The sequence below is a fragment of the Parus major genome, chromosome 4 (assembly GCF_001522545.3).
Source record: "Parus major isolate Abel chromosome 4, Parus_major1.1, whole genome shotgun sequence".
Lineage (NCBI taxonomy): Eukaryota > Metazoa > Chordata > Aves > Passeriformes > Paridae > Parus > Parus major.
This window is the reverse complement of record NC_031771.1, coordinates 60,601,806-60,625,684: the sequence shown is the minus strand read 5'-3', so window position 1 is coordinate 60,625,684 and position 23,879 is coordinate 60,601,806. Positions and strand designations below refer to the sequence as shown.

General features: G+C 35.6%; 1 protein-coding gene across 2 annotated transcripts in view; it reads right to left on the bottom strand.

The window, feature by feature from the left end:
- POLN (DNA polymerase nu) overlaps positions 1-23,879 on the bottom strand; it is an 88,992-nt gene that overhangs the window by 40,682 nt on the left and 24,431 nt on the right. For both annotated transcript variants that reach the window (XM_015625076.1, XM_015625073.1), the window contains 3 exons: positions 13,529-13,586; positions 11,988-12,065; positions 11,452-11,566 (listed from right to left, as the gene is read on the bottom strand). In XM_015625076.1, coding sequence (XP_015480562.1) covers positions 11,452-11,566; positions 11,988-12,065; positions 13,529-13,586 — 251 coding nt within the window. The remainder of the gene's footprint in view (positions 1-11,451; positions 11,567-11,987; positions 12,066-13,528; positions 13,587-23,879) is intronic.

Here is a 23,879-nt window from a genome sequence, read left to right as displayed (position 1 = left end):
AACACTTCTCATGTATGATTCAGAGGTTATGTCAAATGACTGTATTTGCAAATTTATCATGACCTGGTTTGTGAGAGATAAAAGGTTACAGAATAACACAAAGAAACTTTTCACACCATAGGACACCAGACCACATCTCTTCCTCCTTACCTGAAGGACAATACATAGTATTAAATATATATGTACATACATATGTACATACATAGACACCCTGGCATTAGGAGAAGCAGAGCTGTCTTCCAGTAGCCACTGCACATGCAGGAGGGTCTCTGGCATGAATCTCCCATGTAAATATATGGGTCATGTACTTAAACTCAGAGGGGAGAGAGTCACAACATATGATTCAGGAGTTTAACATTGTGTTTTGTTTCGTTAAGAGGTTTTTTCGAAGTTTTTATTTGTGCTCAACATTTTCAAATGAAAGACAACAGCTGTCATCTTGATGTCATTCTTCCCAGACTACAGCCAACCCTAAAACATTTTTGTCATTATGTCTCTATTCCCCTTGGGTATGCCATCCTACCAAATATGGTTTAATTTATTATATATCTATTTAGCACTAGGAAAATCTTTATAACTCCTATAAAACACTTGCAAAAATCCAGAAGCACTTTAGTATTTTAAAACTTCTTCCAGTAGTTAATCATAAAATAATTTATTTTGTCTGAGTAGCCTCTATAATCCATTGCATGAAGATTTATTTCATTAGTCCTCAACCTCCTTTTAAAAAAGCATGGTATCTAACTTCCATGCATTTTAAAGAAGACATGCCTTTGCAGTTTTCTATGAGGGTCAAAAGTCTTCTGTTGTTACATTTTAAAGAAGCAGGGAACCAGATAAAGCAATTGCAACAAGGTTATGTCATAAATTATAGCTATCATCAGTAACAATTTGATGAGATTAATTTGGGATTGAAGTGATCCATTATCTTTATTAAGATATTTACTGGCATGTTGCTGTTTCAGGTATGAGATACTGAAGAGATTAATTAGATGGCACTTATTTTTCAGTGCTCTTCATTAGAAAAAGGCCACTTAGATGATTTTTTTTTTAAATGCACAATTCTGGACATATGGCAGCTGGAAGAGAAAGTCCCTGACATTGTCATAGGCTCTTGAAAGAGCACACCTTACTCTTCACCTTGCCTCTCCTTCACCCCTATAGGAAAAAAAAAAAAGGGCTTTCACCACACATATCCATAGACACTGCTGAGTCACAAGGGCAGTCTTATTTCAGGGTCTATGAGTACAGAAGAGAAGGAAGTCAGGGTAACTAACTCTCCATGTCAGGTGCCAGTGTGAGCGTCAACAGTGATGGGCACCATCACAGAAAGAACTAATAACTGTTAATGGATTAAGGGCCCTATACAAACTGGGATGGCATAAAATTTCCCAGAGGCCATTTGTATAAAACAACAGGGATCAAATGCAAATTAATGCCCTTGGAGTTCTTTCTTTACTTATCACAAATACTTTCAAAGCTTTTCTTCAAGCAGCTTCAAATAGTTAACACACAACAGCAGTCCATTTATAGATGACACAGGCAGCTGCAGCAGAGCATCAAATAATTACACATCTTGGACCTGTCAAAAGTCTCAAAGAAATAGAGGGACCTTCAGAGCAGCCTTTAGATAAATACCAGGAAAGTGAAAAAGAAAGAACAGAGTTCTTAGCATATAATCAAAAGCTGACGTAATGCCATATCATATACTACACAGAACAAAACATGGAGCTATCATATTGTTACAACAATGTATAGTTTGCTCAGGAAAAATAGGCAGGGGAAGAGAGGAGATATCACACTGCATCAAATTACATCCACATGACACAGGAAAAAAATAAGAGACAGACTTTGAAAGATCTTGGATGAGCAATCAAAAAAGGAAGAAATCAGTCATTCTATATATAAGGGTCTTGAACAAATTCTGCTGAGAAGGACAAGAAACTTCCTATCCCATCTTTTTCAATCTTCTCTATAAACACTTCTTTCAGCTTAAATTTCTACCATGCCTTGGGTCAACACTGAACTAAAGGCAAAAGTAAACATGAAGAATGAATTGCTGTGACATTCTTGATTTCATCAAAATTTAGCTTGACACTAGAGTTGAAGTTAAACGGAATAAATGGAAATATTTTATTGAGCTCTGGAGTGTGCTCATAAAACAGAGCATTTTATCCAAAGTCACTCTAGAAGGACATGACTGTTTGGAGATAAGAGTTTCATACACAACAAAATCTTTCTATGAAATTAGCAAAGCCAAAAGTTATCAGACACCACAAAACCACTGAGGACTATCCAGCCTCCTCAGAGCTTACTAGCTCTCTAGTTTCTGTGCTCATTGTGGTGGTGGCAATTGTAAAACTTTATTTTTTAGTTACTCTAGAAAGATAAGAAAGCATTTAATGTGCAGTAATAATAAGCTTCCAGTGTGACATAAAATTAAGCTGTCTGCTTAAACTTCTAGTTAACTGCCTGGTTTATTTAAAGCTTCTGAAACAAAAGCCATTATGCTTCCTGAAGACTTTATTCCCTCTGCTTTTTCTGCCAGTCTAAACTAAAGGCACAGCTGCACTACAAGGCAGTGCAAGGTGAAATTTCCATAGGTTGCCATACAGATTGTCAGAGCACAAAGTAAGACAAGTGCCTTTGATATTTCATTAATATCAACTATTGCAAATGAGCTTCAAAACACATAGAAATCTCTGATTCAAAAGTAACACTGTTGACATATTCCACACCAACATCCATGAGGTGTTGAACTTAGAGCTTAAAACATTTTAAAACTCTGATTCTGAGAGGGCAAACTGAACATCTTCCCCTTTTACTACACACAGCAGCTGCAGGAGCTGCAAGTGGCACAGCCTCACTCACAACTTTTTTACTAAACAAGTTATTATATACCAGATTTATAATCAGTAGTACCTGTATATAGTACCTGTCCCTGAATGACTTGATTTGAAAGAGCATGCTTTCTCATTCAAACTGAAATTGTATCTCAACTGCATGTAAGAAACAAATTACTGATTCTACTCTTTTCATCAGTACCATTCTAAATAAAGGTACAAGATGAGAGATATTTTAGATATTGATCAGAGTTTAAATTATATATATATATAAAACAAAAAAAGCTTCTTCAGGATCTACTTCACCAAAGGAAACTAAGTAGAAACCTTGAAACCAACTAAAAGTTTTGACAGGATTATAAAACCAGCTGAATAAATGATAATGAAAGAAATGTTACATTAACCCTTAGTGAGTGTCCTAGCAGGCAGCAGTGAGCTTAGGATTTCCTGATTTACAGTGAATCAATACAGGCTGAGGTACAGAACCACACTTCAGAGCTGAAGGATCACAACGTAGTCACACACTTCTAAACAGAGACTTCAGCAGAGATGCTCAGTTACACTTATTTAATGGGGCTGACATGTAATACACAGGAAAACTTTCCATTCTCGTCAAAGAATTCTAGAAGTAACACTATTCCCCAGTGAAGACTAGACATGATTGTAACTTGTCTTAATACTGCAAAAGTTTCACGTTTTCTATGTGCTTAGTGGCATGAAATGTCTCTTCTTTATTGCAACTCCAAAACCAAAGATTTTGCCTTTTTGAAATGGATGAAGTGAAATGAATTAACTCAAATTCACTTCAGACTTGACATTAAGTTCATAAAAAGGGGAGAAATGAATGAACCCAAGGGACCACATGTCCTAGAAGATTAGAAGTGTATGAAATAGCCTGGATTATCTAAAAAATCTTTAAACAAATATGGGGCTCTAAGAACCCTACACTGGTATAGCTCATTATTTAGACAAAGAACAAAACTGAGAAAGCTCTGCCTGGGGGAGAGGGAACTGTGTAACCCTGTGGCTGAATCTTTTAACTGTATATCTGCTAACGGGGACAGGAGGAGAGCTAAAACTCTTCCTGTTTCCTTAGTAAAAAACCACCTGGATAAGCATGATTATTTAATTATTCCTTAATCACCTAACAAACACACAGGTGACATCTCTTGATTAATAATGACTCTATTCAAGTTTGTTGATAGTATTTTCATAAAATTAATATAGAAGGACAAATATTCATGACAAATATTCATATCTGTTTAAAAACCATTCAGCTACGGATGTGGTGTTCACTTCTCAGAAATCTATTTATCTTATCCTTGATTAACTGACCTTTGCTCTAGCTATTTGAGTAGGCAGCCTAACTGAATTTCATATCTGCTATACCATACAGTTATATGAATTAACCTGAAAAAATATTATTTTGTGGAGGATTAATCTTTAATCTATTTAATACAAAGAATGTATTTGAAACCAAGTTGTATGAAATGGATTTGGGCAGGTGTATATATATTTAGTCAGCCTACCACCAAGCATTTGTTAATACTTGACCTTATCTTTTTGAAACAGACCCAGTTATCTTTTTGTATTAATTCAGCCCACGAGGACTCATTTTGATTAATTTCAGGAATATCCAAAATTTCTCTGCTTATTTCCTGTGTTCTTCAGAAGTCAGCAGGATATCAGCAGGTAGAGCTATTGTCAGGAAATAACCTGAATTGCCAAGAGGCTGGAAAAACAAGAGTTCCTATTTTGACATAGTTCCTACCAGACCAACTGCCAGTATGCAACAGTTGGCTCACCTGGCCATCACTGGATATAATCAGCTCCATGAATTCCCTGCTTGGCAGGTGGTAAAGAAATAAAATTTCACTTCCTGCAGGAAGACATTCTGTGAAGAACAAACCAAACCTTTCTGCACCATCGTCTTTTTATTCAAGGATGGCTGAACCTATTTTTTTAAAAAAAGACAACCCAAAAACATAACAAAAAGCCTTTTCTCCTTTCAACATGCTAATTCCAAGTAGCTCTGTGCTTTCCTTCTCTCTAGGCTTTTTCTTAAGTGATTTCCAAAATCAGCATGTCAGTCTCTAACGCATCAGTTCAGAACAGATATCATGATCCCAGCAATACCAGCTGAAGAGAGATGAACTTATGTGTTCACAACATTTTATAAACAGTCTGCAGTTCCCAAGGTTATTGGAAATTAAGTGTTCAAGTTCCTCTGATTGTGGCAAGGACAAATAATAATAAGGACAATAAGCTAATGACCCTTCCATGTCTTAAAAGCATCAGCCAACCAAGCCTTTTTCAAAATGATTAGTGGTAAAGCATTTATAAACCCCTTGGATTATATAATTATGGGATAATTACACACCTTTTTATTTTAGATATAAACTGCCATGGCTACAAAGACATAATGAGGTATATCCTCTTTATCTGCAGTCAATTTTTTTAACTCTCTGAAAGCCACTCAGACTAAGATGAACAATTATTATGCCCAGTACTTACTGGAAGGTACATTCAATACCTGGAAGAAGCACAGGTATTCATGCTGTTCTCCACCACCACACAAAAGAAATAACTAATAGCATGAATATGAGGAAACAGATGACAGATGAGAAAGAAGGGAGTATGTTCTGGTTTGGATTTACAAAACTCGGACCTAAATGTGAAACTGGAGCACCTAGACCACTATCAAATTCTCCAGCCTTCTTTCAAACACTGTCATGACTGTAAGCATTGCACACAACTGCCACAAACTGTCCTTTCATTGGTATAATTAGAGTAAATATCACCCTTAAAGAGAATCCACTAATTACCTTGTTACTTTAATTCACCATCAGTAGTTAATGTGTACTGGTTAAATTACAGTTCAGAGCTAGAAATTGATACTTTAAAGGGAATGCCTGTTTCCACACTGGAATGGCAGCAGCTATCAGTTTATTCAGATTATTATTGAACAGTATTAGAGCTAGTCCTCTACTACATAGTAATACACAAGTATTTTTAATAGAGGTTATTTAAATTTCTCTACTCTCCTATTCTTTTAGCTTTTAGAATTTAAGGAAAACTCATTGCATACAGGCAAACTTTTTGTATGTTTTCTGATTCATACTCTGATTTCCATACTGAAAATAATTAGAGTACAAAACTCTAACAATTTTATTAAAAGCATTTTTCTGAAGCATAGACCAACTTGGGTATCATTACAATGGATCTACAGACTATCCATAACACAGAATATATGACAGAAAATACCCAGGTAATTTATTACTGCATGGAAAAGTTTGTGCACAGGGACAATTATCTTTCTGCTCTCACATAATTGAAAATACACAGTTTATAGTAGTTATAAATTCATGTTTGCAAGTAGATCATAATGTAAGCAATTTACTAAATATCTTTCTTAATTTCTCCCCTTCTCAAATAACAAATATCATCTAAAGAAGAGATGTATTTACCATGAGAAGGTAACAGTAAATCAATACAAACAATCTAGAAATATTATTAAATCTTAGAGAAGTAATATGGTCAAGATAATGTTGTTTCATATGCTAGTATTACCCCTAGAGACTATAAATCACCTGGGTATTCCCTTTCCTAAATTTCTGGATATAGGAGTATTGGACTTTCACTTCAATCCATTTGCAACAAATCTACTTACAGGGTCTTTTCCTCTGAACCTCTTGGTTTATGAAGATATAGAGTCTACATGTTTTACCATCTTAGTTCATAGTTATAATTTAGAAAGGGAAAAATGGTCTCATAAATCTGCTAGGCCATTTATGACAGACACATCAATGTTCTATTTCAGGCTTGAGAACATAAAACATAGAACATAAATATCATTTGCATATATTAGGAATATCTGTAGCAAATACTGGATTGCATTGACAACATCTTCAAGCTTAAATTGACTAAGTTTGTTAGAGCCATAAATAGAGCCATAAAAGAGCTGCATTTGTATGGCCAGGCTGCCCACAGGACCCTTGATGGAGGGAGGGCACCATTGTGCTCTGCTGGATGCAGCTGAACTTGTAACTGCTGGGATCTCCAGCTGACTGAGATTCTAAAGAAAGAAATGAAAGAGCCCAAATATTTTAAGTATGGATTAATGCTCCAATGGTAGGAACTCTGAAGCAGTACTATCCCCATTCAAAAAAGCACTCAGGCAGGAAAGTAGGCAGAAGTCAGATTGGATGAAACCCCATATTATGGTATGTTTGAGTGCTTAGCTAAAGACACTTATCCTGGTTTTTGACTCAATGTGGTCAATATGTGAGTATATACTATGATGGAGGAAGAACAACCTACTGAGAAGGGTGACAAAAGAACAGTATGGAAGAGATTGGCAATCATTACACCTCAAATTAAGAAATTCTGCAAAGAAAGTACAGACTACCTAAAAGACTGAACTTATTTCTTAGCATCTATTTTTGGAAGTGATTTTAACATATGCACATCAACAGCATTTTAAGTACAATTACTTATTTTTCATTTATTTTATAAAAGCTAAAGAAGTGAGAGAAAGTTCACTCTGAGGTTTGTCATTTGGATGTCTAATGGCAGTTAGGTCTCTTGGCTGGTCAGACAGCTGCCAGGACAGCTCTCATCACCTTCAGCACCAGTATGATGATTTGGATTTAAAAGGATTATGACTGTCAGAGGGCATCAAGGCAACATAGCACAAGGTGAACTTGCAGGTAGCTAGAGAAACCATTTTATCATGAATTTTCAAAACTTTAGGCATGCCTTGAAACTTTGCCATGTGCTCAGTGCGTCATTAATGTAATGCACTCTTGGTGTCGTAATAGCAGGTGCTGACCTGTCTTTAAGGCTTTTTCTTTGTAGGACATAACAGAGCACTCACTGTAATATAAGGTATTTTGTAAGGTAATATATGTAATGTATACATATATATATATATTATAATGTAAAGTATTTTGGTAATACCTTATGATCATCATCACAGGAGAACAGGAGGAAGAGCACTAAGCATATACAAGTAAACATCAAAATCTCTATCCATCTTAGATCTAGCTGGGGTAACTATGTTAGATGACCAGAAAATATATTGGCTGTATGAGACAGAGATGAGCAAGCTAGTCTAGTGCAAGATATCCCTGCCCATAGCAAGGGGATGGACTAGATGATCTTTAAAGGCCCCACCCAACACAAACCATTCAGTGCTTCTGTGGTAGTTAATTGCAGCTTCTGATGGTTTTAGCTGAATAGCCAGTTCTGCCAAAGTGAATACAGAATACTTCAAAAACTCTCTACAGCAAGCTGTGTCTCCAGCAAACAGCTGAGCACAGTGGAGGAGCTGAGTTACTCCTGAAATAAGTTGTTCCTGCAAGCTCACCAGAGCAGCACAAGATCCCAGCCCAGCCTGGCCAGGAGCGTTACCTCTCACTGGGGTTGGCAGTTCGGGCAGTGTGCTGCACATGACTGAATTCTGGCATGGAAGTTAATACCTGCACTCAGCCCTTTGCTACTATGTACAGACAGTGGGGCTCACACACCTACACATCTCCATCTGCTCTTCTGACCAGGGTAAAGATTCCATATGAACAATGTTTAAGAGAAACATGGATCCAGCAGGGTTCCAAGAGAGATGCATCTGTAAGGCACCAGAGATAGGCTGAGTTACAGAATAGCTAAACAAATTATGAAAGGAAAGCTTTTATACATAAGAGAACTTAATTTAATCAGCAATTCATAGGGTTCACTTCTTTGCAGAAGCTGCCCACCCATGTGTATTTCCTGCCAAATGCTATAAAATGCCTGTGAAAGTTTTTTAAAAAGTTGTATTTCAGATAGAAGGCTTTAGTCTGAGTGGCAGCTAAGGAACGGATTTACGTTTCAGCGAAGAAGCCATGAAGTTTAGAAAAAATAAGTGAACAAAACAATATAAAACTTTGCTGGACTCTGGAGTGTGGATTCAGATTATCAGATTTCTATCCAATAATGTATATCCTTTTCTATTTATGACTTAATATTAATCAGTCTAAGGATTTTTAGATATAAAAAACCTGCTAAAAGACAACACCTGACATGCATTCAAAAGCTGATATGCTACTAGATACTAACACTAACTTAATTTTTTGTCTATGAAGAGGGAGCTTCAGAAACAAATCCATTCTTTATAGATCTCTTAGAGAAAAGACCTTTTTTTGTATAGGTTTTTCCAGTTGTACAAAATATGTCAGGAAAGATTTACAAATAGGAGCAACATGCAATTCCTTCAAACAGAACAAAACATTTGCTATGCCCATTGGTGTATCAGTTGCACAGATTTTAAAGGATTAAGACCCAGAGAAAACTGGATGACCAAGAAGAGATTAAAGTTTTGTTGCTTATTTTTTCTTCTCATAACTCATTCTAATACCAGTGAGCAGAATCAACTACAATAAAGTCAATTGACTAATTTTTAGCCCTGAAGATTTTATTTATCAATAGTAGACCATGAGAGATGAATAAATATCCAAAATGAGAAAGCATTTGTGAAGCCTGTAATTTTATACCTTCTCTTTGATGCCAAAGAAATTAAGGACAACATTCAAAAACCCAAGATGAGTTCAGTAGGAGCTGACCCAACAGGAGGAATTCAATTTGTCAGAACAAATATACATTTAAGCTGGCCATCCCAGACCTACTTTGTTCTCAATGGTGAGAAGTCAACACTTTTATTGTGCAATTGATCTTATTACACAGGGCATATCAGCAGTCAGCCAAATGAATCTCTCCAAGTACATGACAGATGTCCAAGTTTAGATGAGATTAAACATGCCCTTTGTGTTTCTGTGACTCATAAGTCATCTAATAGATTCAATAGAAAGTTTCTTCCAAGCATTAGCTTTACTGAAGCTTAAGAGTCAGCAGAATCATTATGTAATGATTTTGTAGACACACCATGACAATTCTGTCTGATAAAAATATTTGCCTGTAATATTTCGTTAAATTTAAAGTTACCGTGTAGCAACTGCAAGAGGTTGACGGCTGCCAAGAGCCATGAGATAGCTGAATAGAATGGTATTGCTGGAGCTGTGCCCAGAGCTGAGACAAAATTTGACTCATCCTCATGCATACATTTCCAATAAACCACCAAACTAAAATAAGGATTTAACTCCATCATGAGGTTCTAGCGATACCATGTTAGAGCTAAGAATTTATTACCGTATCAAGAGAAGCTTCTAAGAAACTCTAAAAGAAATGTGATCTTTCCGAAGATATATTCGATGGAATGTTTGTGGCCTTTATTTTTGTTCTCCCAGAATGCACATGCCTGGAGCACTGGTTCAACTGTTGGCAGCAGGATAATTATATTGTGAGCTCCATTTTGTTTCTTTGTATGACTTCAGAGCATATTAACAAATACGCCCCAGCCCTGGATGTGCCCAAGGCCAGGAAGGATGGAGTTTGGAGAAACCTTGGATTGAGGAAGGTGTCCTTGCCTGTGGAAGGGGAACTGGAACCTGATGGTCTTTCAGGTCCCTTCCAACCCAAACCATTCTAGGATTCTAAGATTCTGTGAACTACAGAAGTGTGTAGGAAATATCATGTTTAGGAAGACTATGCCTGCAAAAATTTAGAAACTGTAGGATGAGAAGCGAGCTCAATCAATCATAGGTATTTTTGCTTTAATTTTCAGCTAACAATCTTCCGACTAAAATAGATAAAAGAGAGGGTGAGGCAAAGAGAAAATAAGCAAATTGCATAGTATTTACATAAACTTCAGTCTGTTTAAACAGCTTTATGCTACAGCATTTTATTCAATCTCTTCTGACCTATTAGTTGAAACCGCAAGTTTCTTGACATCTATCCTGTCACTTAATGAATGCTGATGCACTTTTGAGTACAAGGGAGTCCTGGTCTCGAGTGAGACTTCTAGGCATCACCATGACACAAGAACAATACAAAATATCTTCAGCTAAGTGACTAATATGCCATCTTTTTTTGATAGTTAATCTTTTAATCAGCGTACTGAAGAGATCAGTAAATAATTATATAGATATGGAGATTAAAAAAAACTACTTTTTTTAAATTATTGGGGTAGCACTTTTTCCAAGTCATTCCATAATATGGAAGCACTAAACCCTATCAGTTCAAAAGAAATCCCATAAGCTCTAGCCTCTGTTTCTTACATATATGTAATTTGATTCCAATACTTCTGTTGGGTAGCTAAGTAAATTTCAAAAATTTATTGAGAAAAAAAACTTTTACTGAGAAAAGCTGTTCTGCAGTTTTTCAGATAGATAAACTCTCTAACTGCTGCTCTGGATTTTTAAAAATAATTGATTAAAAATAATACAAGGAGAAAGTTACCAGCAACCACTGTTCACAGTACATCATGGCATCAGCTTTAGCCACAAGGGTGATGAGGCCCAGTTGGATAGCAGCACTTTGATATGTGGTAATTAACCACAGCAGAGAAGAAAAGGCTCAGAAAGACAGAAGGGAATTCAGGGTGTTAAAATAGTATTAATAACATATATTGTAACAAAATACTGTCTTTTGTTACCATTATGCAGTAATGCAACAGTTTAGGTTATTCTTAATATTTTATCTAATTACTACTAAAATATGCAACATTTAATCTTACCACTGAGAAGCCAGTGTAGCAAAGATATCAGTGATTTCAGGTTCTTGGAACAGTTTCAGAAGTTCTGGTTCAGATGATAAGTCAGCAAGGATCCTTAACTCAATATGGGAAAAGTCTAGAAAACAGTGTTAAAATGCATCTATTGCTCTAAAATAAAAACATACCTGCATTTTAACCAGACTATCGCAAATTAAAAGGTAAGCCTGGAGTATTCAATCACTTCTTCATGCTCAAAAAAGACAGATGCCTGTAAAAAGCTCATCCTAAAGATGTTATATTCCAGCTATGGATCACAAAGTGCCTCAATCCTTCATTATCATGTCAATAAATCTTATTAACTCTGTTTCTACTCACAAGGCTTAAACATCATCCACTTCCAAAGCATAATAAGGAATACACATCATATAACAATATTAATTGTTACTAAGGGATTTGACAGCCTTGTAAAATATGTCATCCAAAGGAGAGGGGGGAAAAAGACATGACAGAACTATGAATATTAATATGTATGAGAATAATAATTCACTCTCTCTTACCTGCCGCTAAGAATGTACATCCTTTCTTTGAAACAAACAATGTTCGTGGGGAAATAATTATTATGTCCTCTTCTTTTCCTAGAGAGGAGATACACATTTAAATCCCAAACACCAATTAAAAAATACTATGCTGCAAACCATAGGAGGTTTTATACCAAATGCACGGCTAACACCACAGAAATGGCAATGTAAGCAAAATAGCACAGCACCAACTGCCATCACAATTATTTCACTCTATCAGTCATGTACAACTTTACCTCCACCATCCTTGCAGTATTGCTTACTTCCTTTCTCAAATACAAACCCTTCCCTAACCACAACCTATCAAATATATACAATAAGTAACATTATTCACAGATCACTTAATAAAGGATACATTCATAAAGAAAGGTCTATAAAAATATGTTATTTTTTTATCTTTGAACATGATGCAGCAATGTGTTAATAACCAAATTCTGAGTTACAGATAGCAGGGAAACATAATATTGATAATATACAGATGTCATAGTCATCCAAATTGTAATGACAGAAATCCTCAATAATATCATAAAACACTAACACAAGGTACAAGAAACTGAGTGCATCCAGGGAATATCATTTGGCATAGTGTAGGTAGGGATGGTGGTTTGAAATGCAACAGAATCTGGTCAGCATAAAAGTGAAGGAAATAGAAAAAAATGTGTCTTGATACGGGAAAAACTTAGAAATATATTTTTGAGAAGCACATAAGATCATTAACAAAATATCTAGAAAGTTTCATGTGCTACAGTTATGTCCAGCACCTCAGGTTTATGCTGCCCCTGCTGACACAGTTTTTTATAGCAACTTTAAAAATATACTTATAAAAATGACTCATATAGATAAAATAAAACTACTGTCAAAATTTTACATTATCTTCCATAGCCTTCTGTTTAATGACCTGTATAATTTCCAACACAGGGAGTGAACAGCTGTGAAAAGGGAAAGCTTGCCCTCAGCAGAGAACCAAGCACCACTGCCCAGCTGTGGCTACAGGCATTTAAGGAGGAGAATGTGTGTTCAAAAACCTCTCTCTAATATATGTGTTTCTCTCTTTATCATTTGGCTCATGCTTTTTTAGACTTCACTTTGATTCTCTCTGAACCATCTGCCTTAAATCCACTTGTGTTATCAAAAACAACACATCTGACAAACTACTGGTGTTTAGTTGTGAGTGCGATTAAAATGACCCAGCTTAAACATTGACAGGACAGTCTTATAAGCTGAACACCCACAAAATCATCCCTAGGATTAAGGTATTTAAGATTCATAATTTCATTTGGAAAAAGTGAGGGAAACAAAAAAAACCTTAAAAGCTTTTAACTATTTAAGTCAGTGCTGAAACACCAAATATTTTTTCAGGAACAACCAGAAAAAGTAATTGATTTAAATGCTAATGGATAAGAAAGCATCAATCATCTGATATTTAATGCTGGACCTATCAGTCTGTTTCAAAATATAATACCACTCAGTAAAACAATTAGATAAAACTGCCTTTTCATCTTAATAAAAACACATTTTACCTTTTATGTACTGTTTCTTTGTAACTGTAACTGGATGTTTAGAGATACCTTGAATATTCTACAAACAGGAAGAATAAAAACACTTAGTAAGTGCAAGTTTATGAAAATATGTTTAGGAGCAGTTTATTACCAGCATTAGCAATATAAGTGACAAGAATTTTTTCCCATATATTAAGAAAGATTAAGCACTTTGCTTTCCAAAGGAATCTTCACACTCTGCATCTGCAGACATTTTTGAATATTTGCTCTTCCATGAAAATTGGAAGCTTCTAAGAACAATTACTCACTTGCAGCCTTTCCAAAACCTAATCTCTGGATGCACCATAGAAAATAATCCGTAATCCAATAAAAATAATTTTCTTCTTATTTTAACTGGTGTTTTTTATATACAGTGCATTACTTCTGAGAAAAGAATACATGTGAATCTTGCCTGCAGGGCAAAGTTACTGAATATTCTTCAGACTCTTGGATTTTTTCCAGGATCTATTTCTACGTTTTTGAAATGCATGGTAAAATAAATAACGAACTCTTTACTGTCTACAGCAAATTGGTCCAGGTTAAAAACTAGAGCTATTTTTATCAACCAACATATAGAACTAAGATCAGCAGAAGATTTTTTTTCAATATCTGGGTTCATACACCTCCAGTAAAGTGTCAAAGATGCACATAATTCCTTTCTGTTATTTTGTGTCATTTTGCCTCTTTATCTAGAAAACCAACATATGACAAGAGAATGTGTATCAAGCTTTGATTTTGTCATTCCGTATAATTAATTCTCAAGAAGTTCAGGAATTAGATGATCATACTAATATTATGTAATACTGGAAGTTCAGAGAGTGGGAATAGTGCTATATAATTTCCAAATCAGAATGATCATTTTCTATGCAATTTTCAACTCAAAAATTGTTATTTTAAACTTGAGAGGGATGTAATCAGACAGCAAAAGCTATTGAAATTTAAAGCAGAAGCAAATGAACAAAACCCCCAAACCACAACAGTACCATTCCTAGTCTTAGCACCACCCTTAAAGATGTACAATTAAATGTATTAAAGTTGAGCACCTGCCACAGCACCCTACAGAGAGAGATAGGAAACTACCACATAACATACAGAATATTTTCACAGCATGAGTAAGAACTAGCAACACTGCTCTCGGTCCTTCAATACCTGGAAGAAACACTTACCAACTGGAATATTTTATTCTTTAGCATCTAGAAACATTTAAAAACACAGTTGTGGCAATGCTTATAGTAATGAATGTTTTAAAATCATTTTTTGAAGCAAGTGGTTATTAATCTGTCCACAAAACTAAGACTCCTATTGGCAACTATTGATTTCCACCAATAACAAGCTGGGAAGAACTAGTGCTCATTCATATGAATAATATGCAGTCTAAGCAGCCACAGAATCTAGTAGATCTTCAGAAATTCAGAAAATTAAGCCCTTTATTATGTACCTGGACATGAATGAATGTGGGAGCCTAATTTTACACACATTAAAAAAACATTTAAGTTCTGACTTCTAGAACCATTCTAACAGAGGATGTAGAGGAGCTTTTCATTTGGCTCTACAATGGTATTGTGACATGCACTTAGGTAATTTCCAGCACAGGTTAAAATTTTTTATAGTTACTCTGACTGATATTTTTCCTTGTCTCATTAGCTTCAAAATTCTGAACAAAGTGAATTTTAAATAAAAGTATTTCAGAATCTATCAACAATATAAAAATCTTGTTTGTAGAAAAAAACAAAGCAAGATACATTGCTATCTTGTTTTCATTGAGAGTGCATGTTCAAAGTCAACGCAATTTTAAGTGTTACTAATAATTCTGGAAAACACTAGTAAGTAATTACAAGTGCAAAATGTCTTTTCACTTGTAAATTAGTTAACAACTCAATTTGACTGGACCTTCAGAAAAGAGGTAACTCAAGAAACATGAGAGCTGTAATGCTCATCTTTAAACTACTGGAATAGTTTAGCACATCCCTCTCATCTAATTTTAGATTATTTTTTTAAATTTAATTAATTATCACCACTTTGGGCTACATCATACAGCCTGTATTTTTGCTTTTATGTGTACATTTCAAGTATGTCTGCAAAACCTTCACAAATCCAATCTGAGAAGTGAATGTTAGCCCTTATTGTTAGAAAAGGGTATCCACATCTTGTTAGAAGTTACAGAGAAACAAAATTGCTCTCTCTGAAAAAACCATGTTCCAACAGACAAGAAAGAATACTTGAAACAGTGTGGTAGAAAAGCTGGTTGTGGAAGTTAACTATTGTAATACTTCTTTTCAATGTTTCTGAGTGAGGGTGAAAAAAAGGTTAAGCTATTCTAGTAGATGATTAACAAGAAAATCCTAGCATTATTAAAAAAAAAATAAAAAACTCATAAAAACAACACTGTAAAATTAACTTCCAGAGGTTCCAACTGATAGAAGGATAGATGAAACCAAAATCCCAGCTTCAGTATGTCTGAAAGGCTGTGATGATCAGGGGTGATTTCTGAAGAAAGCAACTGTCATTCCTATCTTCCACAAGCACACGAAGGAAGATGCAGAAAACTATATGCCAATGAGCTTCTCCCCAGTTCCCAGGATGATGGCACAAATAATCCTAGAAAACATCTGCAAACATATTAAAGTCAAGAAGATGATCGGGGGGAGTCACCATGGATTTAGAATGGGGAAATCATGTTTAACCAATGACAGCCTTGTGCAATGCAGTAACTGGCTCTGTGGATGCAGGGAAAGCAGCAGATGTTGTTTACCTTGACTCCAGCAAGGCTTTCAAAACACTCACTCATAAAAGCCTCAGAGAAGCTGATGAAGTACAACTTAGATAAGTGGACAGTGAGATGGACTGAGACCCAGCTGAACTGCGGGTCCAAAGGGCTTTGGTGAGTGGAACAAAGACCAGCTGGAGGTCAGTCACTATTGGAGCAGCCCAGGGGCAAATAAGGCCCAACAGCTCCATCTATGACCTGGATAACAGGACTGACACAAGCTCAGCAAGATGGCAGGCAATCCAAAACCCTGAGGAGTGCTTGACAGATGAGTTATTCAGAGGGACCTCAGGCTGGAGACGCAGGCTGTCAGGGTCCCACAGAGTTCACAGTCAGGAAAGAAGCTCTGCAGAAAACAACCCGTGGATCGTGGTGAAGAACAAGCTGAACATGAGCCAGCAATGTGCCTTTGTACTCAGGAAGACCAACAGCATCCTGGGCTGCATCACCAGCAGGCCAAGAGACTGAACCTTGTCCTCTACTCAGGACACCTGATGGGAGCACATAAAGAAGATGGAGCCAGGTTCTTCTCACTGATGCCCAATGACAGGACGAGAGGTGACAATCAGAAACCATTACAGGATGTTCCATTTAAATCTTAGAAAAACATTTTTGCTGTGTCAGTGGTCAAACACTGGAACAGGCTGCCCAGAGAAGTTCTGAAACCTCTAGCCTTAGAGATATTCAAACTCTCAAAAGAATCTTCAGCAATCCTGGCAAGGAGGGTCAGAACTGACAGACTCTGGATGTCTCTCTTAAAGCCTCAGAAACACTGCTTCAAGCCTTGAAAAAACGATGCTCTAATCCATAAGAAAACTCACCATATGCAAGGAGAGTAGAATTATCAGTGATAATAAAATAATACCTAATCAAAATCAATCAAATAGACAGTTTCCCAGTTTTATGAGTTTCTTCTCAGTCAGTTAAACTTTGTTGAGCTTCCTACTTTTGGTATCCAAAATTCTACATCTTCATTTGCCACTGATTTTTTTTATTCCTTCCTAGATTAAAACCAGTATGTTATTTCAGTTATTTACAAGGACTACAGTATATAGATATATATTTGATAAATTACATTTGAAGTCACTGTAGTTAGATTTCACCTTATCACAGAGGTTGGTGGGTTCATTTTAATTATTTCTTACTCTACATCAAGTAGGGTTGTTGATCATATTTCCTACATTCTGATTCCCTTTCCAGTTTTTTTCTATGTGTTCAGCTAACCCCTACATCTCTCTTTCTCCCCATTTACATTTTCAGTAGCCTAAATTGTTATTTTGAAAAAGTAACCTCAGACAACCCCAGTTATCTCAGAATAGACATCCAAGTCTGCATACAAAGGCATCAATAGTTATAAGAGTTTTTTTTACTAGAAAATGTCTCATTAATCTATAACTACCCAGATCTGCATTTCTAAACCTCTATGAAATATGTAATTCTGAAAACCTACAAACTGCAGGGAGGGGAACAAAGCAGTGTAACAGGTAGTTACTGAAATAAACACGAATGCACAGAGGTGGCTGCTGACTATTCTGTGGGCATTTGATTCTGACTAATTCCCCCACTGTTCTAAGACCTTCCTTAAAAATAAGAACAGAGACAATACTACTAAGATAAGAGTATCCATTCATAAATGTATGTGTCACGAGGGGGAGTTAGACCATACACCTAGAAGGAAGGAGTGAGACCAGGTAAAGTTATCATATACATGTCCTTTGATGTGGCAACCAATCTACCAGCTGTTAGTGAGGCACAGTGCCAAACACTACAGCAAAATAAAGCCATTAATTATTGTTTAACAGTGACTACCAGTGCCAACAAATAACAAAAGCTAGTTGCATTTCTTGTAAGCAATAAAATTTACTGAGACTGTGATCTTCTTAGATTTAATTGCTCTAATAGATGTTACTTCAGGAAACCAATTATTTCCTCATACTTCAAAAATACACAGATTTTCTTTTCCATTTGAATCAAAGTTTATAGCAGCAAAATTCCAGTTTTGCTCATGAAATGTAGCACTCCAGCAAAACTGAAACATTCTAAGTCAAATGTTTCTGCAGTTTCTCTTAGCAACTTCGTCTCCAGAAAGTTTATTAGAATAATTAAGCCACTACTACTCTCTTTGAACATGAACTCAGCTCTACACAAAGAAACACAAAGTAAGCTTTGAAATCCACAGCATCTGTTTGATGACTAGCACTGTAATATTTTTACAGCGGAAGTAAGACTGGTCTGTAAGACCAGACTTCATTACAATGCTAATAAGATAGGTGGATAACAAGTCCTTTAAGCTTTATATTCCAAATTTCTAATTGCATTTCTTTTTTAAATTTCTAATTCCTTCTTTTTCTTTTTCTTTTTTTTTTTAATTCCTGTTATTCTTTACTGTTCCCTCTGGTTTATCTGCTTCTTCAAAATTTTCTCACTCCTTTTCATCCTTTTTCACTTGTCTTTTCTTGCTCTACATGGGACCACACCTAGTGATAAACTGTGCCCTCACATCTAATTTAATCAGTTTGAGAAGAAATTTGAGCATAGGTTCAGTGAGCTCCTTCCTTAATCATCAATACTTCACTTGCTCTGCTGTTAAAGGCCAAAGCTATTGGAGAACTAGCAAGGAAAACCATACCCTGCCCAGAAGAGCATCTTTATAATGCAGAATGAAAAGACTGAGTCCTGGGGGCACTCACAACATCAAACTCACTCAATTCATCTGGCACCTCCAAAGCTGGAGGCAACTGTAATGAGAAATTACACAGCAAAAATAAGTTTAAAGAACTTCTTGGAAATTTGCCACATTTAATTATTGTCCACAGCAGCATTAGTTTATAGTTCCAAAAGAATAAACAGCTGTTTTCTGTGACTTTTATATGAAACTCAATTTCAAGACAGTCTGGAGATCTAAATTTTAAAATATGGCATGCATCTCAACAAACACAGCAAACAGGAAAATTAACAAGGTCACCACAGCAATGCCAGTCTGGTATGGATGTGTAGATGCATTCCTTAGCAAATCTTGACTTGTCTGCAATTGCCATCTAGTGGCTTGGAAAATTAAGGTTATCTATTTTCCTTGTCAAAAAACACAGAATTACAAGACTTCTGGAGAAGGATTCCTTCATTTTTGGTACTAGTTTCCACTTTTCAGCAGAGAACAATTAATCAAAGGTAAAGTGCTCCCTTCTTGCCTTACCTGGCAACAAAGAATTATCAAGGTTTTAGACATCAGAGAAGTGGGAAATTTAAAAGATATTCATCCTATTCCCACAAGCTTAATCAGCTTTGAAAGATGTGAACACAAGGAAGGAAAAAAGGGCAACAAAAAATTTGTGACTTCCTACTTCAGAGAGTAGGCCCTAAGAACAGTGTGTTTGATTTTCTACAACTAATTATCTTTCTGCCACATTCTCTGAAATTTAGACCTGGCAATGATCACAATGGTCACATGCCATAATAAAGGTTTAGGGGCACATGAAAAAAGTTTTGATGACTGATTTTTAAAATAAAAAAAAAATAATTTACTCACAGATTTGATTAAAATCTGTGTTCTGTGACAAATCATTTTGTCAAATCACAGGTTCAGCCCAGATTCTTGGCTACATACTGACAGATTACTCACTTTTGCACAGCAAGCAAGGAAGTTTGCATACACATCTCTTTCATCCTTCAAGACAAAAAGACTGCTTTTGTTTCCCATATATAAACTGACTACATTTTATCATTTATTTAATTTCATTTTCATCAAAGAAAATTATACACAGAATACTAGCTCTGTTACACTAATATTCATTAATATGGGATGTTCAAACTCTGGGATGAACTCCAAGGAGATATGACTTGGTTTTGGTGAAAAAAAAAACACTGCTAAGGGATAGAGATAAAAATCCTTTGAATGGCAGCTTGAGATAGTAAATACTGTATAGTTGTAGATTAGCTGCACACTGTAAGTTTAAAGTAAACAGTATCAAGGGAATATTGTCCAAAGGTACAAGTACCAGACCTCCAACCACACAAAAATTTACAAGACTTCCAGGCTGGAGGAATTTACTTGTAAGAGAAAAGATATAACAGTTGTTTTATGAAAAGGGCAAAATTTAGCATCTCAAACAAGATTGTTCCACATATTGAGGAATTAAGTGAGCATATGTTAGCAGGGAATTCCTCTTAAAAAGCTGTGAACAGAAGGCTGGTTGAAGGAGTTAAAGGAAACCAAAATAAGTAATGTCTCTTTGCTCCCAATGAGGAAAGGACAGTTCATGACTTTACAGAAGTGGTCCTTAACTGTAAGTTCTCAAGAGTCAGAGACAGTGGATGATCATGCTGTGACAGGAGAATTATGGACAGCAAGGCCACATGGGTGTCAGCAAGATGACCTGTGTCCTATTCTGTCCATCTTCAGCAACCCTTATATAAACCACTATTTTTTTTTTACACTGTTGCTCCCAACTTGAGAGAGCACATCCATCTCCAAAACTGCACAAAGTTTCCTGATGCTTTATGGAAGGTTGCTGAGGAAATAAAGAATTGGAAAGTTTTCTAGTTACTGACACAAAAATAAAAATAATTGTCAGCAGAGAAAGATGAATATAATAGGAATGTAGTGCTACTGAGATAATTTTCCTGAATTTCTTTGGAATGCCAATTCCAAAAACAAAGCTTTGGAAAATCATTACTGCGTGAAAACTGGTCCATCCAAGATGAGACAAGACATCCAATACATAAGAAGTCTCTTTCAATCCACCTAGCTTTTGATCTTCCCCTATAAACCAATTTTTATCATTCTTCATTTCTGATCTTGCAAGACCTCACAGATCTTTTAATTTTTTCTTAGATACAAACTGGAAGAAGGTTGTACTGTAGAAGAACACTACATAGCAATATAAACTATTTAAATACTTTTGCTATGTTAAAACATAATGAAATCTATGCTGAGATTAAGACTAAATTTTGTCCTTGCAAACAGGAATTCAGCCATCAGAGAAATATAGTAACACTTCCCCTTTTGAGAGTTTGTAAGACAAGATATAATTTGTGTCTGAGATTTTTATTTTAAATGTACTGTCAGAATGTAAGTCTCCAAGCTCTGAGTAGTTCCTAAAGTGTATATCTAAAACTCCCTCTAATGAAGTGCTTCAAATGAAAACCAAAAAAAAACATCAGGCAGAATTTCTACAATATTAATCAATTCACAAGAGGTTCCAACAGAAAACTTTGTAACAAATAGACATATATGTTTAATATAAGGATCACATATGTATTTGTGCATGTTGCTGAAGATTCAGTCTGAGCAACTGTCTTATGGATGAGGACAGTAAAAATTACCTCAGCAGAACATGGGGTCCATGAAACTCCTCAGAGCTGACAGAGGTACAGTGACTGTGACCAGCAGAGACATCAGGGGATGCTGCATATGCCAACCACAGGCATAAGAAATGTCTCCAGCCAGGAGATGAAATGTAGATGGATAAACAGTAGCAGAACAATGACTATGACAGACTATGAGTGAATGTCACTAATTGTTTCTTGCAAGCTAAACACCATGCTAATATTGTTCTTAAACTATTCTCAGATTACATGGAATCAGACAAAATATCAAGAAACATAAAAAAGGGTGTAGATTAATTTATGTAACAGAATACTTCAAGTAATAGATAATACTATAATTACTTCATTTTAAAACACCATTGAATTTGTAATGTAGTGAAAGCTACATTAATCAAAACAAGTTTTTTAGCAAGGATGATTCTAATTTTGATTCTTGTTAGCTCTGTGCTCCAATCACATTCACATCACAGAGAAAAATAATCTAGCAGCAGCAGTAGTTGTAGTCCAAGATTATTTTCTAAAACATGATTGTAGCTTTGGCTTTTACCTGGAGCATTCCCAAAAGATCACTGGCAAAGGCCATTTAAAGGATAAAATGAATCAGCATATAACCAACGACCTTAACAATGCCCATTCAATAGCAGCAAATGCTCAAGTACGGACAATTTAATTTATACATACTGGATTGAAATAGATTATCCTCTGATTTTAAAGAAACAAGTGGCAGTATGTAGTACTGTCATCTCTCTAGAATAGGAAGATTTTAGAGGAACTTTTTTTCCCCATTTATACAAATCTAAGCTTCTCTGAGAATTTATTTTGCCAGAAACTAAAGGACAGTGAAGGAGGATTTCAGCCTCCATAGTCAATATTTCATAATGTGCTAAAATTACTCTGGCTGATATTTTTCCAAGTTGTATAGAATCTTTCATTTTTGTGCTGTCAATTTTAATTGCTCTGTTTATTTCTGTGCTATGTGTTTAGCTTGTAGAAGAAATAATGACAGACTACCTTATCCTGCATAAATACAATGCAAGTATTTTTTATGTTATTACTGCAAGGAAGCAGATTTACACCAGCTGCACATTAGTTTTCTTTAAATAACACACAGAACAATTATACATATAAAGATAATACCAAAAAGAAGAGAAGAGGGCAGGATTGAACTGCTTGTTTTAAAGAATTGCATCGCAGATGATGCTACAAGATTTACTGAGCCAAATTATGCTATAAAATGTTGTCCACATATTGGATCCACCCACTCACCGTGAGATACATGAATCTATACAAATCACGAACATTACAACAGAGAATGCCAAAGATGTGCATGTATCATAGAAAAGGACATTGTAGTCCAGATGCTGAAAGAACTATAGTCTATAATGAAGAAACCTTGATTCTTCATTTGGGTAATAAATCAACACAGTGTTCTGAAGCATCAGATATGAGTGTTATGTTATGACCAACAGTAACTTTCCACACTTCAGTTGACACACTAATACCTAAGAACCTCCTACTGGAATGTTATGGTAGTGTAAAATTTCATCCTGAAAATGTAATTGGACCAAAGTCTTGTCAACATGCCCATTCACTCATTTTTAAGTACAATTTTCCTGTCATAAAACTTCAACTGTGATGAGTGAGGAAGAGGAAACAGAGAACTTCTGTCTCCAACACTGTAAATATGGTTTCTAGAAGCCTTCATTAAGATTACTTTTAAGAAAACTAAGCAACAAAAGAGACTATAAAAACATCATAACTCTACTCATAAAATGAGATACTATTTTAGTGCTATTAGTGCAGTTATAATCACCATATGACTCAAGAGTATTATAATAAACATACTTTAAAAGAAATACGGCACGAAAAGATGTTCTGAATGCAAAAGATGCCCAGAGAACACCAATCAACCACAACAATCAGCAAGCACACTCTGGCTTTCTCTAACAGCACATCAGCTCATCTGAGTGACAGGGGTTTGCAATGACTAGAAAATACAACATTACATTGCTTTAATTCAAAGGCTCAAGAAAGCACAGACACACTCTCATATCCTTATTACCCTTGTTATAAGCAAAGCCTACATTAGGGAATACTTAATATGATTTTGTTAGCCTAGATGATACTATAGAAGACTTCAGAAAAGATGTTTTACGTGAACCTGTAATGTGCCTGATATGTCTCCACCCCCAGTGCTTTCCAATAAACATACTTTTTTAAAAAAAATAGAAAACACACTCC